General features: G+C 49.1%; 10 protein-coding genes across 10 annotated transcripts; 3 read left to right on the forward strand and 7 right to left on the reverse strand.

The window, feature by feature from the left end:
- Positions 1–130: 130 nt before the first annotated feature.
- Positions 131–2,432, forward strand: Bathy15g01090 (ABC transporter family protein; the record flags this gene model as incomplete). Its single annotated transcript, XM_007508745.1, has 2 exons — positions 131–231; positions 608–2,432. 2 exons carry the CDS (start codon positions 131–133, stop codon positions 2,430–2,432), a joined length of 1,926 nt encoding a protein of 641 aa, XP_007508807.1.
- Positions 2,433–2,776: 344 nt separating this feature from the next.
- Bathy15g01100 (peptide methionine sulfoxide reductase msrB) lies at positions 2,777–3,511 on the reverse strand (the record flags this gene model as incomplete). The annotated part of the gene is made up of 1 exon (XM_007508741.1): positions 2,777–3,511. The coding sequence occupies one exon, from the start codon at positions 3,509–3,511 to the stop codon at positions 2,777–2,779; it is 735 nt and encodes a 244-aa protein (XP_007508803.1).
- A 139-nt stretch (positions 3,512–3,650) lies between these two features.
- Bathy15g01110 (predicted protein) lies at positions 3,651–4,703 on the reverse strand (the record flags this gene model as incomplete). Its single annotated transcript, XM_007508728.1, has 1 exon — positions 3,651–4,703. One exon carries the CDS (start codon positions 4,701–4,703, stop codon positions 3,651–3,653), a length of 1,053 nt encoding a protein of 350 aa, XP_007508790.1.
- Positions 4,704–4,909: 206 nt separating this feature from the next.
- Positions 4,910–6,247, forward strand: Bathy15g01120 (predicted protein; the record flags this gene model as incomplete). The annotated part of the gene is made up of 2 exons (XM_007508899.1): positions 4,910–4,946; positions 5,190–6,247. 2 exons carry the CDS (start codon positions 4,910–4,912, stop codon positions 6,245–6,247), a joined length of 1,095 nt encoding a protein of 364 aa, XP_007508961.1.
- Positions 6,248–6,403: 156 nt separating this feature from the next.
- On the forward strand, positions 6,404–8,585 carry Bathy15g01130 (predicted protein; the record flags this gene model as incomplete). The annotated part of the gene is made up of 2 exons (XM_007508860.1): positions 6,404–7,583; positions 7,714–8,585. The coding sequence occupies 2 exons, from the start codon at positions 6,404–6,406 to the stop codon at positions 8,583–8,585; spliced, it is 2,052 nt and encodes a 683-aa protein (XP_007508922.1).
- Positions 8,586–8,682: 97 nt separating this feature from the next.
- On the reverse strand, positions 8,683–10,356 carry Bathy15g01140 (predicted protein; the record flags this gene model as incomplete). The annotated part of the gene is made up of 1 exon (XM_007508797.1): positions 8,683–10,356. The coding sequence occupies one exon, from the start codon at positions 10,354–10,356 to the stop codon at positions 8,683–8,685; it is 1,674 nt and encodes a 557-aa protein (XP_007508859.1).
- Positions 10,357–10,622: 266 nt separating this feature from the next.
- Bathy15g01150 (alternative oxidase) lies at positions 10,623–11,849 on the reverse strand (the record flags this gene model as incomplete). Its single annotated transcript, XM_007508813.1, has 1 exon — positions 10,623–11,849. One exon carries the CDS (start codon positions 11,847–11,849, stop codon positions 10,623–10,625), a length of 1,227 nt encoding a protein of 408 aa, XP_007508875.1.
- A 380-nt stretch (positions 11,850–12,229) lies between these two features.
- On the reverse strand, positions 12,230–14,386 carry Bathy15g01160 (predicted protein; the record flags this gene model as incomplete). Its single annotated transcript, XM_007508763.1, has 1 exon — positions 12,230–14,386. One exon carries the CDS (start codon positions 14,384–14,386, stop codon positions 12,230–12,232), a length of 2,157 nt encoding a protein of 718 aa, XP_007508825.1.
- A 301-nt stretch (positions 14,387–14,687) lies between these two features.
- On the reverse strand, positions 14,688–15,500 carry Bathy15g01170 (the record flags this gene model as incomplete). Its single annotated transcript, XM_007508911.1, has 1 exon — positions 14,688–15,500. One exon carries the CDS (start codon positions 15,498–15,500, stop codon positions 14,688–14,690), a length of 813 nt encoding a protein of 270 aa, XP_007508973.1.
- A 657-nt stretch (positions 15,501–16,157) lies between these two features.
- On the reverse strand, positions 16,158–17,300 carry Bathy15g01180 (carboxyvinyl-carboxyphosphonate phosphorylmutase; the record flags this gene model as incomplete). Its single annotated transcript, XM_007508742.1, has 1 exon — positions 16,158–17,300. One exon carries the CDS (start codon positions 17,298–17,300, stop codon positions 16,158–16,160), a length of 1,143 nt encoding a protein of 380 aa, XP_007508804.1.
- Positions 17,301–17,365: the final 65 nt, after the last annotated feature.

A 17,365-nucleotide genomic window follows, 5' to 3' on the forward strand; every position in this document is an offset into this window, starting at 1 on the left:
AGTTATTCGTTTGTGGCTCAAATTCGTGGCTGTCCCCTTTCTTTACAGTCGTGTCTACCGTTCTCTCGTGCGATAAAAATAACGTCACTTTCCAACCACAAGAAACAAACAAACACACACACAAACAAAAATGGAGGACGTGGAAAAAGGCAACACCAACATGAAGAAGAGCTCGAGTTTACAAGACGTGCTCGGCTCCAAGAATAACTTGAAAGCGGATTCAGTCTTTCGGTGCGTCGTTTTTTGCTTTCGCTTCTTCTTCAGCTTCTTTCCGTTCGATGATGATGATGATGACAACGGTGCACAAAATGCGCTTTCCCGAAACCAATGAATCTTGACGCGACCGCCGCACCGTGCGCCTCCTCCGTCGCGTCACCATCTCGAAACGAACTTTGAACGATACTTTTACGAAACGACGAGGAGTATTGATACATACGCATTCGTGACGTATTTATTCGTGAACTACACGCAAAGGCACTCTTTTTCTCACACGTCGGTTCGTTCATGACGTGACTTGGGTGGGAATAACGTCATGAGCAAAGAAAGGAGGGTGCCCACGGTCACATCCGCTGACGCGTGTCTTTTATCTCTCTCTCTTTATATATAGGTTCGAAGACGTGCGCTATCGGGTGAAAACGAAAGACGGCGAGACGGAAATCTTGCACGGGATCGACGGGTGCGTTCGATCGGGCGAAGTGCTCGCCATCTTGGGGCCTTCGGGCGCCGGGAAAACGTGTTTGATCGACGCGTTGACGATGGAGATGAAAGGGGGAGATAACTACGGGAAAGTGACTTTGAACGGTCAAGATTTGACTCGCGATGTTTTTACGCGAAATTGCGCGTCGATGACGCAACAGGATAACCACTGGGCGTTTTTGACGTGCCGAGAGACGCTCGATTACGCCGCGGATTTGTGCGTCAACGATACCGAGGAACAGAAGAGAGCGAGGATTGACGCTATTTTGAGCACGGTCGGTTTGAACGATTGCGCGGACACGAAAGTTGGCAACCAGTTCTTGAAAGGTTTGTCTGGTGGACAAAAGAGACGCTTGTCCTTGGCGGTGAGTTTGTTGACCGATCCGAAGGTTTTGTTCTTGGACGAACCGACTTCGGGGTTAGACGCGGCTGCCGCGGCGGCGATTATGTCGTTTTTGAAAGAACTCGCGCAAGCGACGAACATCGCAATCGTGTGTACCATTCACCAACCGTCTACGGCTGTTTTCAACGGTTTCGATCGCGTCATGTTGTTATCGAGCGGGAGAGTCGCGTATTTGGGCACCTCCAAGGACGTCTTGCCGTACTTTGAAAAGATCGGACACAAGATGCCGGCGAATACCAACCCGGCAGAATACATGCTCGATTTAGTCAACCGAGAGTTCACGGACCCGAAACAAGTCGACGACATCCTCGATAGGTACGAGAAATCGTACACTGGGTTACCGTGTGGGAGTTACGAGGACGATTTGAAGGAAACCGGCGGCGTCCCGAACAATGAACATTTGGGCAACTCCACGCTCGCCGAGACGATGACTTTGTTTCGCCGACACGGTTTGTTGGTCTTTAGAGATCCGACTTTGTACGTCGCGAGAGCCGTCATGTTCTTGAACGCGTGCATCTTCTTTGGCATCATTTACATCAAGTCCAGAGAGAGAGAGCAAGACCAAGTCTTTTCTAGAATGTGGCTTCTCGTTTGGCACATCGGCGTGCCAACCTCCTTGGGCGTCGTCGCGGTGTTTAGTTACAACGAAGAATTTGCGGCGATGAAACGTGAAATTAAGAATGGCATGTTGAGACCGTTTTCTTATCTCTTCTCGAACGCGTTGATTCAGCTTCCGTTGATGCTCTTCTTGGGCGTGTGCGCGGTTTCGGTTTCCGGATATGGCATGGCCGATTGGTACGCGCCGCATTACATCCAAGTCTTGTTGGTGTACGCGTTGATGTTGTGGGCGTACGAAGCTGCCGCGCAAGTCTTTTCCATTTGTTTCACTAACCCGTTGATTGGTATGCTCGTTTACATGAACTTATGGTTCGGCGGTTTCCTTTTCAACGGTATCCTCATCGACGAAAAGGACGTCGTGTGGCCGTTCAGGGCGTTTACGTACGTGAACATCATGAAGTGGGCGTTGAGAGCGATCGTGTATTTGGAATACTCCGACGCCACTTTTAACGCGTGCACTGAATCCGATTTGTTGTGCTTCTCCAACTCCGCCGAAACTATGCTCGGCACGGGTATGAAAGTTCCCGGGTCGGAAGTTTTGGATTCCATGGGCAAAACGTACCGATTGTATTCGAACGAAGACACGGTTGCGTTTGACGCCATGATGGTGTTAGTCATCGGTATGGGCTTTAAATTGTGGTACTTCTACTTGTTCTACACGAAGACGAGAAAAGTGAAAGAGATTTTACCCCCGATTGGAGACGTTGCGAAGTAAATTTTCGCGTATTCTTTTCTCATCCGTGGCGGTGGTTCGCGAGGCGGCGAGGCGGGGTTCACCACTATTCAGATTGTATATATTCTTTCGGTATTTCGCTGTTTATATATATGCTAAATACATTATTTGATACGACACATACCGCACGCATACCCACCACACGCTTTCTTTTTATACCACCTATGAGGAGAGAGAAGAAGCAAGCGTCAGTAGTTATCGTTTTTTTGTACACGTTCTTTTCCAAACTCGCGCGCGCGAATTCTTCTAAACGTTGTCGTCGCCGCTGCGTTTATCTGCTCTTTCTTCTTCTTTTCTCTTCTTCTACTTTTAAACAACAATTAAAATCATTGCGCGCCGCGCGTCATAAAACTCGAGGCACTATTCGCCAAAATATTCAGCGCGCTATACCCGATTGCAAAATACAAAGCTGGCCGAATCAACATCGAAAGCGCGTTTCGCGCGCCTCCCGTTACGCTCGTTCCATCGATTACCTTCGCTTCCTTCTTTTCGCACTCTCCTTCCACGTATTTCACGCTCACTGAATTCACGCAGTGACGTTCCGCCGTCGCGGTAAACCCTTCGTTTTCAAACACGTGCCCGAGATGCCCGTCGCATTTTGCACAGACGATTTCCACTCTTCGCATGCCAAACGTCTCGTCGATATTCGTCGAAACCGACCCTTCGTAGCACTTATCGAACGCTGGCCAACCGCATCCGCTGTTGAACTTTGATTCCGCGGAATACAAGGCGTTCCCGCACCCCGCGCACACGAAGTGCCCCTCCGACGGGTAGAACTTATCGTACTCCCCCGTTCGCGCGGGTTCCGTGCCTTTCAGTCGTAAGACTTGAAACTGTTGCGCGGTTAAACTCTTCTTCCACTCCGCGTCGGATTTTTGTATCTTTTCTCCGTTTTCCCCACCCGTGCTGCTCATCGTGATGATGCTTCTTCGATTAAACGACGACGAGGTTTTGTTCTTCTTCTGAGAAATCCTCTTTAACGGTGTTGTTGTGTTTGTTCTTTTCTGATGATGACGACGCGTAGAAGTGGTCGAAGTCGCAGTTAAAGGAGCAAAACGCATAATGGATTACGAAAATGGATTAGTGAGGGAAAGGAGTGGGAAAGGATGACTCTAGTATAAGCGCTTTGCGGATCTCTCTCTCTCTCTCTCTCTTTCTCTGTTTACTACAAAAAATAAAGTCTAAACTACACTATAACAACTAATTACCCTTATGTTCGCACCCGGGGACTCTGCACGCCCACTTACAGTTTTTCGTCATGAACCCCGGGTTGCGCTCGCACTCGCCGGCGTTGGCCCACCCTTTACATCTCTCGTCCGTATTCTCGCACCCTTCCTTGGGAGGTTTCGGATTTGGGAGTTTATAGTGGAACGGTCTCGCGTGAATCCACTTCGTTGCGGTCCATTTCGTGCCTTTGACGACCGGGCACCCGGCGTGCATGGATTTTTGGTCGATGTCGCCTTCCGGGGTTATGGAGAAGAAGAGCAATCCGTCGCCTCGTTTCGGTTTGAACGCGACGCCGTTCTTGGCGCACTCGGAGAATTTTTGCTGCGCGTATTCGCTCTCCGGTTCAATCCACTCGGAATCCGGGAACGCGGTTTCCCCGCCTTCTTCGGTATCTTGTAAGTACAACAAAACCGTCGCGACTCTTTGCCCGCCATCCGCGCTCAACTGCTGCCCAGATTTCGTATTCTTCTCTCCCACGTCGTGGTGCGCCGAATACTTCTCGCCGACGCCGTACGAAAGAATCTGCATGTCTTCGCCGTTGTACCAAGGAAGCATGGTAAATCTCGATAACCTTTCCTCCACTCTCGTCACTACCGGATATTTCCCTCGCGCTAAAAAAGTTTGCTTCGACGTTCGAATCGGGTCCGTTTTAATCTCCCCGGTTATCGAATCCACCACCGTGCTTCGCTTCATCATCGGTTTCGCAATTCGTAAAATCTCTTCGCATTCTTCCTCGCTCAAAATCGAATGCAACACGAACGCTCGCGGTTGCCAACTGATAGGTTCCGTCCACGTGCCTAACTCTTTATCTTTGTTTATCGATGGGCGGTGTTTTTCGCCGAGCCATCCGGGGAATCGGTTGGAATCTAACGCTTCGTGTTCGAAATCGATTTTCTTTTCCCCGTTGGAGTCGTCCAATCCGAATCCGATTTTGGCATCACAAAAACACCTTTTACACAGCAATACTACGACGAAAACGAGAAATTTTCTCGATGAAAAGACAGACAAACGCTCAAAAGAGCGCATCATGTGCGTATCACTCTGTTCAGAAAGAGAGATAAAAGTGGTTTTGTGCGTCGTTTTATGTCGTGCTTTGGTTGAGATTTAGGGGAAAAAGTCTCCAGAATTGACCCTGAAAATTTCATCAGAATAACGAACGCTACAGAGTCATCCTCTCTCCCGCCTGCGCTCGTTTTTGTCGTTTTTATATAGTATCATAAGTAGTGCGCGTGATGTCCTCTCCGTCTTCGGCGTCTTCCGCGCGCAAAGGTATAAATACTACCAGAGTAGTAATGCTTTGATTCTTTTCCCGCGATATCTCTCTTGGGATATGTTTTGTTTCTGTTCTTCAATGATACGTACGCGTACGCTTCCTAAAGCATAGCATTCATCACTAGGAAAGTTTGACGAGGACGAACAATGTTCTTTTTGTTGTTTTTGATGATTTTGATGATGATGTGAGATGCTGACCTCTCTTCTCTCTTCTCTCTTTGATGATTGTGTAAAATACAGTTATCCTGGTCACAGGCTCGACCGGTCGCGTCGGGAAAGAAGTCCTCGCGTTACTCTCGAAACATTTTAGTAAACGAGGAGATGGTGAAGAAAATGTTGAAATTCGAGCAGCGACTCGGGATAAAAGCGCATACGCGATGAAATTAGGCGCGGACGAAACGGTCGAGTTCGATTTAACGGATAAGAAGACGTGGCGGAAAGCGATGGAAGACGTGACGCATCTGTTCTCGTCCACGCAGGATAAGTACATCGCGGAACACATGCAATTCGCGAAGTTTTGCCAGGAAACAGAAAAGATTAGGAAGAACTTGAAACATATCGTCCGGATTTCGTGTTTTGGCGCGGATACGAATACGAATAAGTACGATAAGAACACGCACGTTTCGAGAGACAAAAATGCGCAGATTCCGTTGATGTTGCAGCACTACTGGTGGAGCGAAAAGTGTTTCATCGACGCGGGGTTTAAAAACATTTTGACCTCTATTCGAGGGAATTTTTACATGAACCATTTATTGAAAAACGAGCTTGACTCTGTGCGAGAAAACGGGACGTTTACCAGTCCTCTCGGGGAGACGAAAAACTCGTTCGTCTCGTGCAACGATATGGGCGAAGCCGCGTTTACGGTACTTAAAGAAGGACCGGAAAGACACGGGAATAAGTTTTACGACATTTGCGGCGCGGAACCGACGTCCATGCGCGACGTGGCGAGTATCTTAACCGAAGCGTTGAAATCCGACGTCGCGAAAGACTTGGATGTCGCGAAAGACGTGTTCGGAAAAACGATTTCGTACGTTCCGCAAGACCAAAAGAAGTTCGAGGAAGATTTTGGTAAAACGAGAGCGGAGTTCTTCGAGTATTTACAAAACGGATTTTATACGAGATGTTCGCCGGATTTTTACAACTTGACTGGGAAACGACCGCTCACGTATTACGAATACTTGACGCGAAAAGGCGCCGCCGGGGATACCGGGATAGAGGAATTGTTTTCATCGCAAGGCGCGTTGTTCACCAAAGGCGTGGACGAGTTCAAAAATTTAGCCGACGTCGTCCAAAAGTAGTACGAGTACACATAACTCTGCTCTTGAATGCGGTACGTGTAGTAAAAACGAGCATAGAAGTCATCAATCCGCCCACATTAATGCCCACATTTTTTGATGGTTCTCAACGCAAAAATCCCCCATTAATTAATTACCCACAAAAAGAATAACATCACCATGACATCATCACCATCGCCTGTGTCGTCGTCGCCGACTTCAACTCCATCGAATCTCTGGTTGAACCATCCAACCTTGCGTCCTGGAAAATCAGAGCGCGAGAAAGCGTCCTCGTTGACTCCCATCACATCCCCTACTCATACGAAGAACAAAAAGCGGTTACAAAGTCTCCTCCTCGTACTCCACGGGGCGAAGATCAAAACGAAGCGTGGGCGGGAACATGTGAGGGAAATTAAACGCTCGTTAGAGAAGCATGGGGTGACTGCAAGTTGTGTGCACGAGAAAGTGACGACAAAAGAGGGGGATTGCATCGCCATCGTGCGTGATTCAATCGTGTTACAATCCTCGTCATCACAAGAGTCGCCAAACCCTAATCCAGTTATCGATGCAATTTTCGTGATGGGCGGCGACGGGACGCTGCGGGAAGCGGTTCAAGGGTACGTGGAAGCGAGACGCGTGAAACCTTTGGGAGTAAAAGAAAACCACGTACCGATAGTCGCTTTGCCGTGTGGCACTGGTAATAATTTTGCGAGAGATTTGAACTGTTTTACGATCGAAGATTGTTTTCGATTGGCGTTTGAAAGAGGCGAGGCGAGGGACGTGGACGCGGTGCAGATTGAAAGTTTCGTAAAAGACGACGACGAGAAAGAAAAGAAGAAACGATCAATAAAGACGATCAGCATTAACGTCGTGACGTGGGGGATGGCGAGAGATGCGGCGGAAACGGCGGAAAAGATGCGCTTTTTAGGTCCAATTCGGTACGATTTGGCTGGATTTTATCACATTTTGAAGAACAAATCCAACGTCGCTTCGTTAACCGCGGAAACGCCTTCAATGCAACTGAAAGGCTCGTGCACCGACGACGATTTCCTCATGCTCTTCGCTCAAAACACGCGCTGTTCCGGTCGAGGATTCCATTTCACTCCCTTGGCGAAACTCGACGACGGTTTGATCGACGTCGTCGTCGCCAAAAAATGCGGGTTGATGAAAACCGTCGCCCTTTTCGACGATACCAAAGAACCAAAGCGCGGCGCGCACGTGGAGAAAAAAGATGACGTTTTTTACATCCAGTGCGAAAAATTGAAAATCGAGACTCACGACAGAGAAGAACTCGTCGGCGTCGATGGTGAGGTCACTTTGAAAACGCCCGTCGAGTTGGAGTGTTTGAGAGGCGCGTTTAGTACTTTCGTTTGATTTCGTTTGATTTTATGACTTTTTGTGCTGCAAAATATCTCCATATAAAATGCACACGAAAGGGGCTTCATCGTCGATACTGCGACGATTATATATACCGTCGTCTCGACTTCGAGGCGTTTATGGACGACGACAAAAACGACTGAAGAAGGCTTTTTTTGCCTCAATCCGAGAACAGCAAGAACAAGAACAGAATTCCATACACATATTCGACGGAGATACGAATTTGCCCCCGTTAGTTCAAACGCGGATTACTCTCACTTGTACGACTCCTCCTCCAGCTCAAAGCGTCGATGACGATTCCCCCTCTACTTCTTCGTACTTCTTGGACGTGGTAAAACCACCCTCGGTGGAAGACTTGTACGACTGGTATACTACTTATAATCAAACGGATAATCCTGATGAATCCTGGGCAAACGTTTGGGAAACTGAAGTGGAGTTGATTCGAAAATACATCGAACGCGACATCGACGAAGAAGCGGCTTCAAATGATAATATAATCATCGAAGTCGGCGCGGGCTTATCCTTCGCCGCTTTACTACTCGCGAAATATTTCCGGAAGAAATGTCTTTTGTTAGATCGGGAACCTCTGGCGTTGCACTGCGCGTTATCGACGGCGAAGGTGAACGAAGTGGAGGTTTCAGCGGTGGACAAATTTGAAGATGTGAAAGGAAAGAATAAAGGTATCGTCGCGGCGGCGATGTTCGATTGGAGCAAAAGTGTGACGAGAGAGAGTTTACATTTGAAGAATAAAGCGCGGACGATCATCGGCGCGGACGTGCTCTACGACCCGGAGACGTGTACAGATTTAGCGAACGCGTGCTCGATATTAGGCGAGAAGGTCATCTTGTGCGAGTTGAGAAGAGAACGCGCGATTGGTCTGCAAGCAAAATTTTTCGACGAGTGCGAAAAACTCGGCGCGACAAAGTGTGAGATTGACAAGGATATGTCCTCGGAGGAGTACGTATTTTTAGTCGTAGAGTTTTGAGCGTCGCTTCGCTATTATTAGTTTATTATTAGGATAGAGCTTCTTATTACGGAGACGATAGATTACTAGTAGTACTGGTATTTCTACCGCAGTATTATTATTGCTTCTTGCAGCAAAAGAGCCATTTCTCGTCGTCGTCGTCGTCGTCGTCGTCGTTTTCTTTCTCCTCGTCGTCGTCTTCGACGAAGGGGATCATCCAATACTCTTCCTCCTCGTTTTCTTGTATGCACGTGGTAAACACAGCCGGTTCGTAAAGCTCTACCTCACCTTTTGTCACGCTAAATCGCACCTGATGTCTCTCTTTCCATCGTCTCAACAAGTTAGGATCCGGGAGCATTTGAAACACGTGGTCGCGCATCTCGTCGTTTGAGATTAAAACTGCGTCCTCCCCGGCGACTAACGCGGCGTAGAGCCAATACCAATCGTCGTTCGAGCCGTGCGGCGTGACGAATATCTCTTTGTTTTGTCTCAGTTTGTTTAGTATTTTTTCGCCAAACTGGTGCTTTGCCGCGTGGTCTTTCGTGCGGCGTTGGTGGAGGAAGACGACTGGGCGTTGCTTCGACGCGTCGCTCGCGTCGCTCGTCGAACAAACACAGTATCTCCGTCGACACTCTTCGACGACGTTATCTAATTGGCCGAAATGAAACCTCGAGCCGGCAAAATTCTGGTTCGCCATCCCGACGTTCGCTCCGTCGACGATGCATTGTACCTTCGCCTCTCGCGCCTCCAACCAATTGCAAAAATCGTCAAAGTTTGCGCCGGCTTCGCGTTCTCGAGCGAGTTTCCCGACCGAGGCAATCAGCTCTTTCGATTCGACTTCGTTCAACCCCACTCGTTTCAAGTTGAACGTTTGCTTCTTCTCGCTATTATTACTATTATTATTATTATTATTATTGTTATTATTATCACTGCTACTACCAATAATAGTGTTTTCGGAGGAGACTTCAAACCGTCCGGAGCTACTCTCCACGTTTTCCACCGTCTCGCACCGCCACGCGTTCGGCTCGGCTTTGAAAAATCTCTCCACGCTTTCAATCAACTCCTTCCCGCACGTTCGTACTTTCGACTTCATTTTCCTCAACATCCTAAACCCATTCTCCTCGCACGTCTTCTTCTCTCTCCCGTACACGCTCATCATCGCCGTAAATTCCATCTCCGTGCACTCCAAACCTTCTCGCTCGATCGCCTCGAACACGTCTTCGGCTCGCTTCCAGTTCCCGCTCTCGCAGAACCCGCGCAAGGAAGGCGCGTACGTCCTCAACTTTGGCGTCAGCTTTTGTTGCGTCTTCTTCCCTCCTCCATCTTTTCCTTTTCCTAAAGCTCCTCCGTTTTTGCACAAATCGACCATCTCGAAACTTTTCTCGAATTCGCCGTTTCGAGCGTACACTCTCGCCATCGCCGTGTAGCTCATCTCCGTTTTCCTTCTCCCTTGTTGATGTTTGTCCTCCTCTTCCTCGGAGTCTTTCATCAAACGAAAGAAAATCTCTTCCGCTCTTTCCTTATCCTCTTCTTTCGTCGAAAAAGAATCATTTTCATCGTTAGCAGAGCAGAGATGCAACAATACGTTCAGCGTGTGCATCGGGAGAGCAATCGCGGGGTTGTTTTTGCTTTCGTCGTAGGTGGTAAACGCTAAACGTCGATCGTTTCGGGAGGCGGCGTCGTCGATTTTTTTTCTCGTTTGGAACGTTAACTGGCGGTTGATTACACCACCATTTACTCCATCAGGAGTATCAGGAGTATCATTAGGTTTGTGACGCTTGTTGTTGTTCATATCGTCGTTCGACGTGAGGAGCGCGTTTTACGAGCAGCAGCAGCGGCAGGTTGTTGTTGTTGTTGAATTGAATTCGTGTACGAATAAAAGTGAGGAAGAGAAGGCTTCGATTTTTGTGTATCTGCGCGTATTTACAAGGTGGTTCGTGTGCTGACTCTAAATGGTATACACTTCAATTCTCTCCTCTCAAACTGCGTTTAACTTCTCTTTTCTCTCGATTATTAACACACGCACACGTTATAGATAGTATATAATTTTAGTATATCTTAGAACGAATCGGCGTCTTTGGCGACTCGATTTTCTTCGCTCGGGACGAACCCGGGTGGAGGTTCGACAAAGTTTTCCGGCAAATGACTCTCGCCTTTCACGAACGGGTTCTTTTGCGTCGTGCCCATGCTGGAAAACGTGTGGTTGACGTGCGCGTGACTGGCTTCGTCCGCTCGGACGGCGAGTAATACGTCTCGAATGGTCGCGTCTTCGTCCATTTTCCAATACTCGATGGCCAATTTCGGCGCTCTTTCCTTGGCCCATTGCCTGGCGTCGGTTCCTCCGCTGTCGATATCGTTCAACGCGTGCGTGTACGTTCTCACCGCCTCTTCCTCTAAATACCCGACGAATCGGTGGCACGTTCTCGGCGAGATCAAATAACTAAAGAAAAACGCGTTAAAAAACACCCCTTGCGCGGCCAACACGCCCGCTCGGAAGAAAATCGACGGTTGTTTCATGTTCAAAAAAGTCATCAAGTGCATTCGTTCGTTCTCCGCTTCCTCCAACAACGTGTGAATCCACCCGTTATCGTGTCTCAACAGCCTCAACGAGTTCATGTGTCTCAACATTCCCGCCACCATCCCAGGAATCCCCGCCACCGTCTCTAAAAATATAAACCGAAACAACCACTGATCTTTCGTCAAGCTCTTCTCGTGCGAATAGCTCGTGATCGTATCGAACCCTTTCCGAGCGGACCAAACCGCAAACATAGACACGTAATCTCTCGCGCCTTGCGGCGGTCGGTGTTTCGGTTTGAGTTGTTCGATGAACCCGAAATCGTACGTCGGGTGCGCCAGCATGTACGACTGCGCGGATTTTTTCATCTTCGTCTCGTCTTTTTTCGCCCGCACGTCCGTTTCACCCATTTCCTCTTCCGTTGACGTCGTCGCTGCTTCTGCGCTAAATCTTTTCTTTTCAGCTCGCTTATGCGTCGAAACGCCTCCAGCCGCGAACGAGGTGGAGTGAAAGTTGCGCGTTTTACTCATCCTTTTCATCGAGTCTTGGTGTTCTTCCTCGTTTTTTGCGTTCGTGTGAAACGTACAGCGCGTTCTCGCGTGCATCGTGGATGACGTTCCCGATATCGCCGCAGAGCGAAACACGTCGGTTTTTCCATCGACGATGCGATGCGTGCGAGAAAAAATGGACGTGGACGACGACGTATACGACGACGACGAAGGGCGTTGCTTCAAAAGCAAACCCGCTGCTCTTCGACACGCGGCGCACATCTTTTTTGTTTTGTTGTTGTTAGTAGTAGAGTGGTATTCTTTTGTTTCAATGCTCCGTTTTGTGCGTAGTGCTATGAATGCGCGCGGAGGAGTATTGAAGAGAGTTGTTACAAATGGAGCGAACAAAAAATGCTAGAATTTAATACGAGAGATTTAAGCAGAGATCTTTTTCACCATCTGACTCACTCAAAAGAGACACAAACAAAAAAGAAAAAAAAAGCAGCAGTGTCAAAATGCATTTCCTCTCACGTGTTCTCGGTGTGTGGGTTTAAATAAAAAAGTGTGTCTTGCTGCTCATGCTGCTGTGGCTCCTGTCTGTTCTGCTGTGAAACAACTTTTACGGCGTCGCGTTCGTAGAGTATTCTATATATTTATTATTATTAAAAAAATGTGGACCGAGTGGGCGTCGTCGTCGTTCCGTACTGATGCGCGGCTAAAGCAGCGGGGTTTTGTTGTTGTTGTTGTTGTTGTTGTTGATATTGCTGCTGCGGCTGAAACGAGAGAGGATCCACCGTCGTCGCAGAAATGACCGGTTGCAAACCGTACGCTAAACACATTCGGGTTAAATCTTCTCTCATGGATTTGATGTTTCCAGCGAGGTGGTCGACGACGTCTTTGTGCGAGGAGAGGTCGTCCAAGTCAGTCTTGGTGACTTCAGCGCGCTCGCGGTCGTACGGTTGGAGGAGGACTGGTTTGTTGGATTTTTTCTTGTTCTTCGTTTGTTGTTGTCCGGAGGAAGAAGGAGGAGATGTCGTCGTCCTTTGGTGGTTGATCTCGTATCCACCGTTGTTCGCGGTAGTAGTGCCCGCGAATAAACTACCTCCTCCACCTCGTAAAGGTGACGTCGCTAATTGCCTCGATAACTCTTGCGTTTTCACTCTCGCGGTGGTGGTCAACTGTTGCGCCTGTCGACTCAAACTTTCCTTCCCGGAACCGTCCAACGCTCTCTTCAGATTTTGCAAAACTTCGAACAACTCTCGCTCCTCTTTCGACGCGAACGTGGATCCACCATTCACCGCGCCTCGATTGTACGCAGTACCGCCACCTCTTCTCATGCTCAGTTGCGGGTTCACTCTTCTGTGATACGCCGCTCTGAACGATTCCAGTTTTCGCATGACTTTCAACACTCTGTGCGCGTGTTCTTCGCGTCGGCGTTCGCACTGCGTTCGCCTCACTTCGTACGAGCCTTCTTTCCAGCTGTTGATTTGGCGTATGCACTGGTTGTACGCGTTGACGAACGCCTCTTGCGATTTCAATTCCTCTTCCTGAGCTTGTTCTCGCTGATACAAACCGTCGAAACCGTCTACTCGACACGGCCACAATCCATTCTCGTTTTCTTCGCCGCCGACTTTATCGAGCAACTCGTGCCACGTCCGTTCGTCGATGTTTTGAATTTTCACTTTCTGTCGAGGATCTTGCGCGATGTTGTAAAAGAAAGCTTTGAATCTGTACTCCGGATGTTGCGGGTTATACGCGTTCATGACGTCGTGTAACTCTTTGACCGGTTCTAAAGTGGTCCCGCTCGCCGGCGGTTGACTGGCTAAGTGTCTTTGTTGTCGCGCCCTGAGCAGCGCTTCCGACGGCGCTAAGTTGCCGCCGAATAACGTCGGACCGCCTTGCGCTTGCGTCGTGATTGATTCCGGAACGTTAAAGAAGGCATTTTGTTGTTGCTGAAACTGCGTGAGTCCTTGATGATTTTGCGGTTGCGTCGCGCCGAGAGGCGACGGTCGATTACCGAACAACGAAGGCGTCGTGTTCGTTTGTTGTTGTTGTTGTTGTCCTAATCCTCCGCTGAAGAGACTACCGCCACTGCTTTGGTTTGGTTGATTACCGCTCGCAGTATTCGCGTTGCCGAATCCTCCTCCTCCTCCTCCTCCTCCTCCTCCGCCAAAAAGTCCTCCTCCTGCGCCTATCGTGCTCGCCGTACCAGCCGGTTTTCCGAACAAACTCGATCCACCTGCAGCACCTCCTCCTCCGAACAACCCTCCACCACCACTCGTTGGAGGTCTCCCGAACAATCCTCCTCCTCCTTGTCCTCCCTGAGTAGTAGCAGCGCTCGTATTCGCGTTCCCAAAAATCCCACCCGGGGCCGGTTGTTGTTGTTGTTGTTGTTGCCCGAAACCCGCGGTGTTGGTGTTCCCAAACAACCCTCCTCCTCCTCCTCCTTGTTGTTGCTGAGGAGTATTGTTGTTCGTATTCCCGAATAATCCACTCGATGTCGATGTCTGCGTTGGATTGTTTCCTCCGAACGCACCGCCCAAACCTCCTCCTCCTCCTTGATTTTGATTCGAATTCGTTCCAAAAGGAGTACTATTATTCCCGGCGTTTCCGAACAACCCTTGTCCTCCACCACCACCACCACCGAGAGCAGCACTTTGCTGTTGTTGTCCAAACATCCCGGGAGCGTTGGTGTTGTTGTTATTGTTGTTATTGTTTGAGCCGAACAAACCTCCTCCTCCTTGATTTTGATTCAATCCGCCACCAAAGAGTCCACCACCTGCGTTGGTGTTGGTGTTGTTGTTCGCGGCACCAAACATATTCCTCGTCTCTCTCGAAAGAAGGTTACGCGCGCGTGCGTCGTTCTGCACCGCGTCCTCTTCGTGCTCTCCCTCTCTTTTGCGTGTGAAAAGCCGCGAGTGTAATCGTGTGCAAAAGTATGACGATGATTTTAAACGGAAAAAAATGAAGAGATGTGACGGAACAAAGAAAAAGAAGAATCGCTTCGCCTGCGGAAGAGGAGGGACGCGGGCGAAACCGGAAATGTGTTTTTCGTTTGATTTGTTCGGTAGCATGTAATACAAACGGGTTTGTGTGCACACGCAGGACTATATAAAAGAGCTAATGTTGATGAGTACGCATGTGTCCTTTCAAATGATCAGATCGACGAAAACGCTTCTGGCACACATCGCATTCGTACGGTTTCTCGTTCGTGTGAATGCGCATGTGCTTTTTCAAACTACTAGAATCACGAAAACACTTCTCGCACACATCACATTCGTACGGTTTCTCGTTCGTGTGAATGCGCATGTGGGTTTTCAAACTACTAGATTGAGTAAAACGTCTCTCGCACACATCACACTCGTACGGTTTCTCTTTCGTGTGAATGCGCATGTGCTTTTTCAAATCACCAGAATCACGAAAAGCTTTATCGCACACATCGCATTCGTACGGTTTCTCGTTCGTGTGAATACGCTTGTGGGCTTTCAAATGTTGAGATTGAGTAAAACGTCTCTCGCACACATCACATTCATACGGTTTCTCGTTCGTGTGAATACGCATGTGGACTTTCAAATCACCAGATTCACGAAAACGTTTCTCGCACACATCACACTCGTACGGCTTCTCGTTCGTGTGAATACGCATATGTACGGCCAATTTGGATGGACTAAGAAACACCTTCTCGCACACATCGCACTCGTGTTGCCCTCTCTTTCTCTTCACTCCTTTAGCAAGAATAGCAGTTTCTTCTTTCCTCATCTGATTCTGTTCCACACCATCGTCACACGGCACGCACATGAGCATCCTCCGCAATCGCTCCACGTCTTCGTCTTCTTCTCCCTCTTCTTCTCTCTTTTCACCACTCGCAACCACCACCGTCTTTACGTTTTCCGCTCGTTTCGGGTGTTTATTCTTCCGTCTGCTATTCGTCATCCTTGAATAAAGTATGTATTCTTATAATCCGGTTTGGGAACAAATGAAGCATTTCGGAATCCGAAATTTCCCCATTTTTGCGCTTTATACTTTCACCAGAAGTTGCACCCGCACTCGCGATACCATCACCACTTCGCGACTGTTCCGACGCAGCGACCAGTCTTTTGTGCGTTCCCATTCGCATTAAATTCTATCCGAGGGTATCTGCACCCGTTCCACCTCGAGCGACTCCAATTGACGCACATTCTGTAACGGCAAAGAAGGGGCAAAGAAGCGAGACCAGACTCTCATGTCTTCCCCGTCGTCACGATCGATCTCCTGCGCGTGGAGAATCGACGTGACCGTGTCCTCGTCCCAGGCGAAGAAAGTTTTACGACCGACAGTTTTGATGACTTTAGAGGAAGGCGATGAAAACAAAGAGACGTTCGAAATGTCTTTGGAAATGTTTCAAGAGCTACGACTGACCGTGGCGAAGATGCTGACGGAAATGGAGTGGGCGAACGAGGAGGTGAAGAGAGGAGGAGTAGGAGGAGGGCGATGACGATGTGTGTTTGCAGAGGAGTAGCGCGAGATCGAAAGAATGATGCGTAATGTATATTAGAAATTGAACTAGAGTAGTGTGTATATCCTTCTTCTCATCGCTCGTCGCTCTTCGTATTACGCCGGCGTCCTCGAGCTGCTTCCTAATTTGTACCTCCTGGACTCCTCTAAATATTCGTTCATTCCAACCGCGTCTTTCAACTCCTCGAACGTCGGCAGAAGTTCTTCGTCCGGGTACCCTTCGAACATTATTCCTTGCAACGCGGTTTCCATCGCTTTTACGCTCACCGCTAACATCGACAACGGGTAGGCGACGATTTTAAACCCCATGGCGTGTAACTCTCTCGGTTGACAAATCGGCGTCATGCCGCCGCCTTCTAACATGTTGGCCATTTTCGGCGTGTCTGGACACGCGTCGCAAAAGCGTTGCATTTCCTCTTTCGATTGTAACGCGTCGATGAACACCGCGTCCGCGCCGGCGTCCACGTACGCTTTGACTCGTTCCAAAGCCTCGTCTAAACCCATGGAACTTCTCGCGTCGCTTCTCGCGAACACCACGATATCTTCTAAACTTTCATCTCTCGCGTCGCACGCGGCTCTAACTCTCGCCACGCTCGTCTCTCGATCGCACACAGGTCTCGGACCGGTGTGTCCGCACCGTTTCGGCGCCATCTGGTCTTCGATTAAAATCCCCGCGAACCCGGCTTTGATGTACCCTTCCACCGTTCGTTTCGCGCTCATGGCGTTCCCGTACCCATCGTCCGCATCTCCAATGATTGGAAAATTCGGACTGACCGCGTCGCATATCCGTCCACCCACGTCTTGCATCTCCGCGTAAGAAATCAAACCGACATCCGGTAACGCCAAGTGCGACGCCGAGACGCAAAAGCCTGACATGAAAGCTGCCGAGAACCCAGCGCGTTCGATTAAACGTGCGGATAAAGCGTCGTGCGCGCACGGCGCTTGGACGATTGCGGGACCGTTTAATAACGTTCGCAAAGCACGAGCGGGATCTTTCTTCTCTTTTTTCGTTTGCGCGCTCCCTCCTCCCGCTGCTCGTGCTGTCGTTCTTTCCTTCCGGCGTTGTTGGTGATGTTGATTTTCCCCGGGAAAACCATATCTCAACGGTGTGACCGTCTTTTTGTCTCGAGCGGCGGCAGCGTGAAGACGACCATCAAAACGAACGCGCGGTTTCGAAGGACGGAACGAAAACGAGTCAGTCGTCGTCGACAAAAGGTGGTGCGAGACGGAAAAGAACATTTGATGATGTTTGTGATGATGTTTGTGAGTGAGGGATAAATTAAGAATGCTGACTGGACGCTTTA

Source organism: Bathycoccus prasinos, assembly GCF_002220235.1.
Source record: "Bathycoccus prasinos genomic : Chromosome_15".
Taxonomy (NCBI): domain Eukaryota; kingdom Viridiplantae; phylum Chlorophyta; class Mamiellophyceae; order Mamiellales; family Bathycoccaceae; genus Bathycoccus; species Bathycoccus prasinos.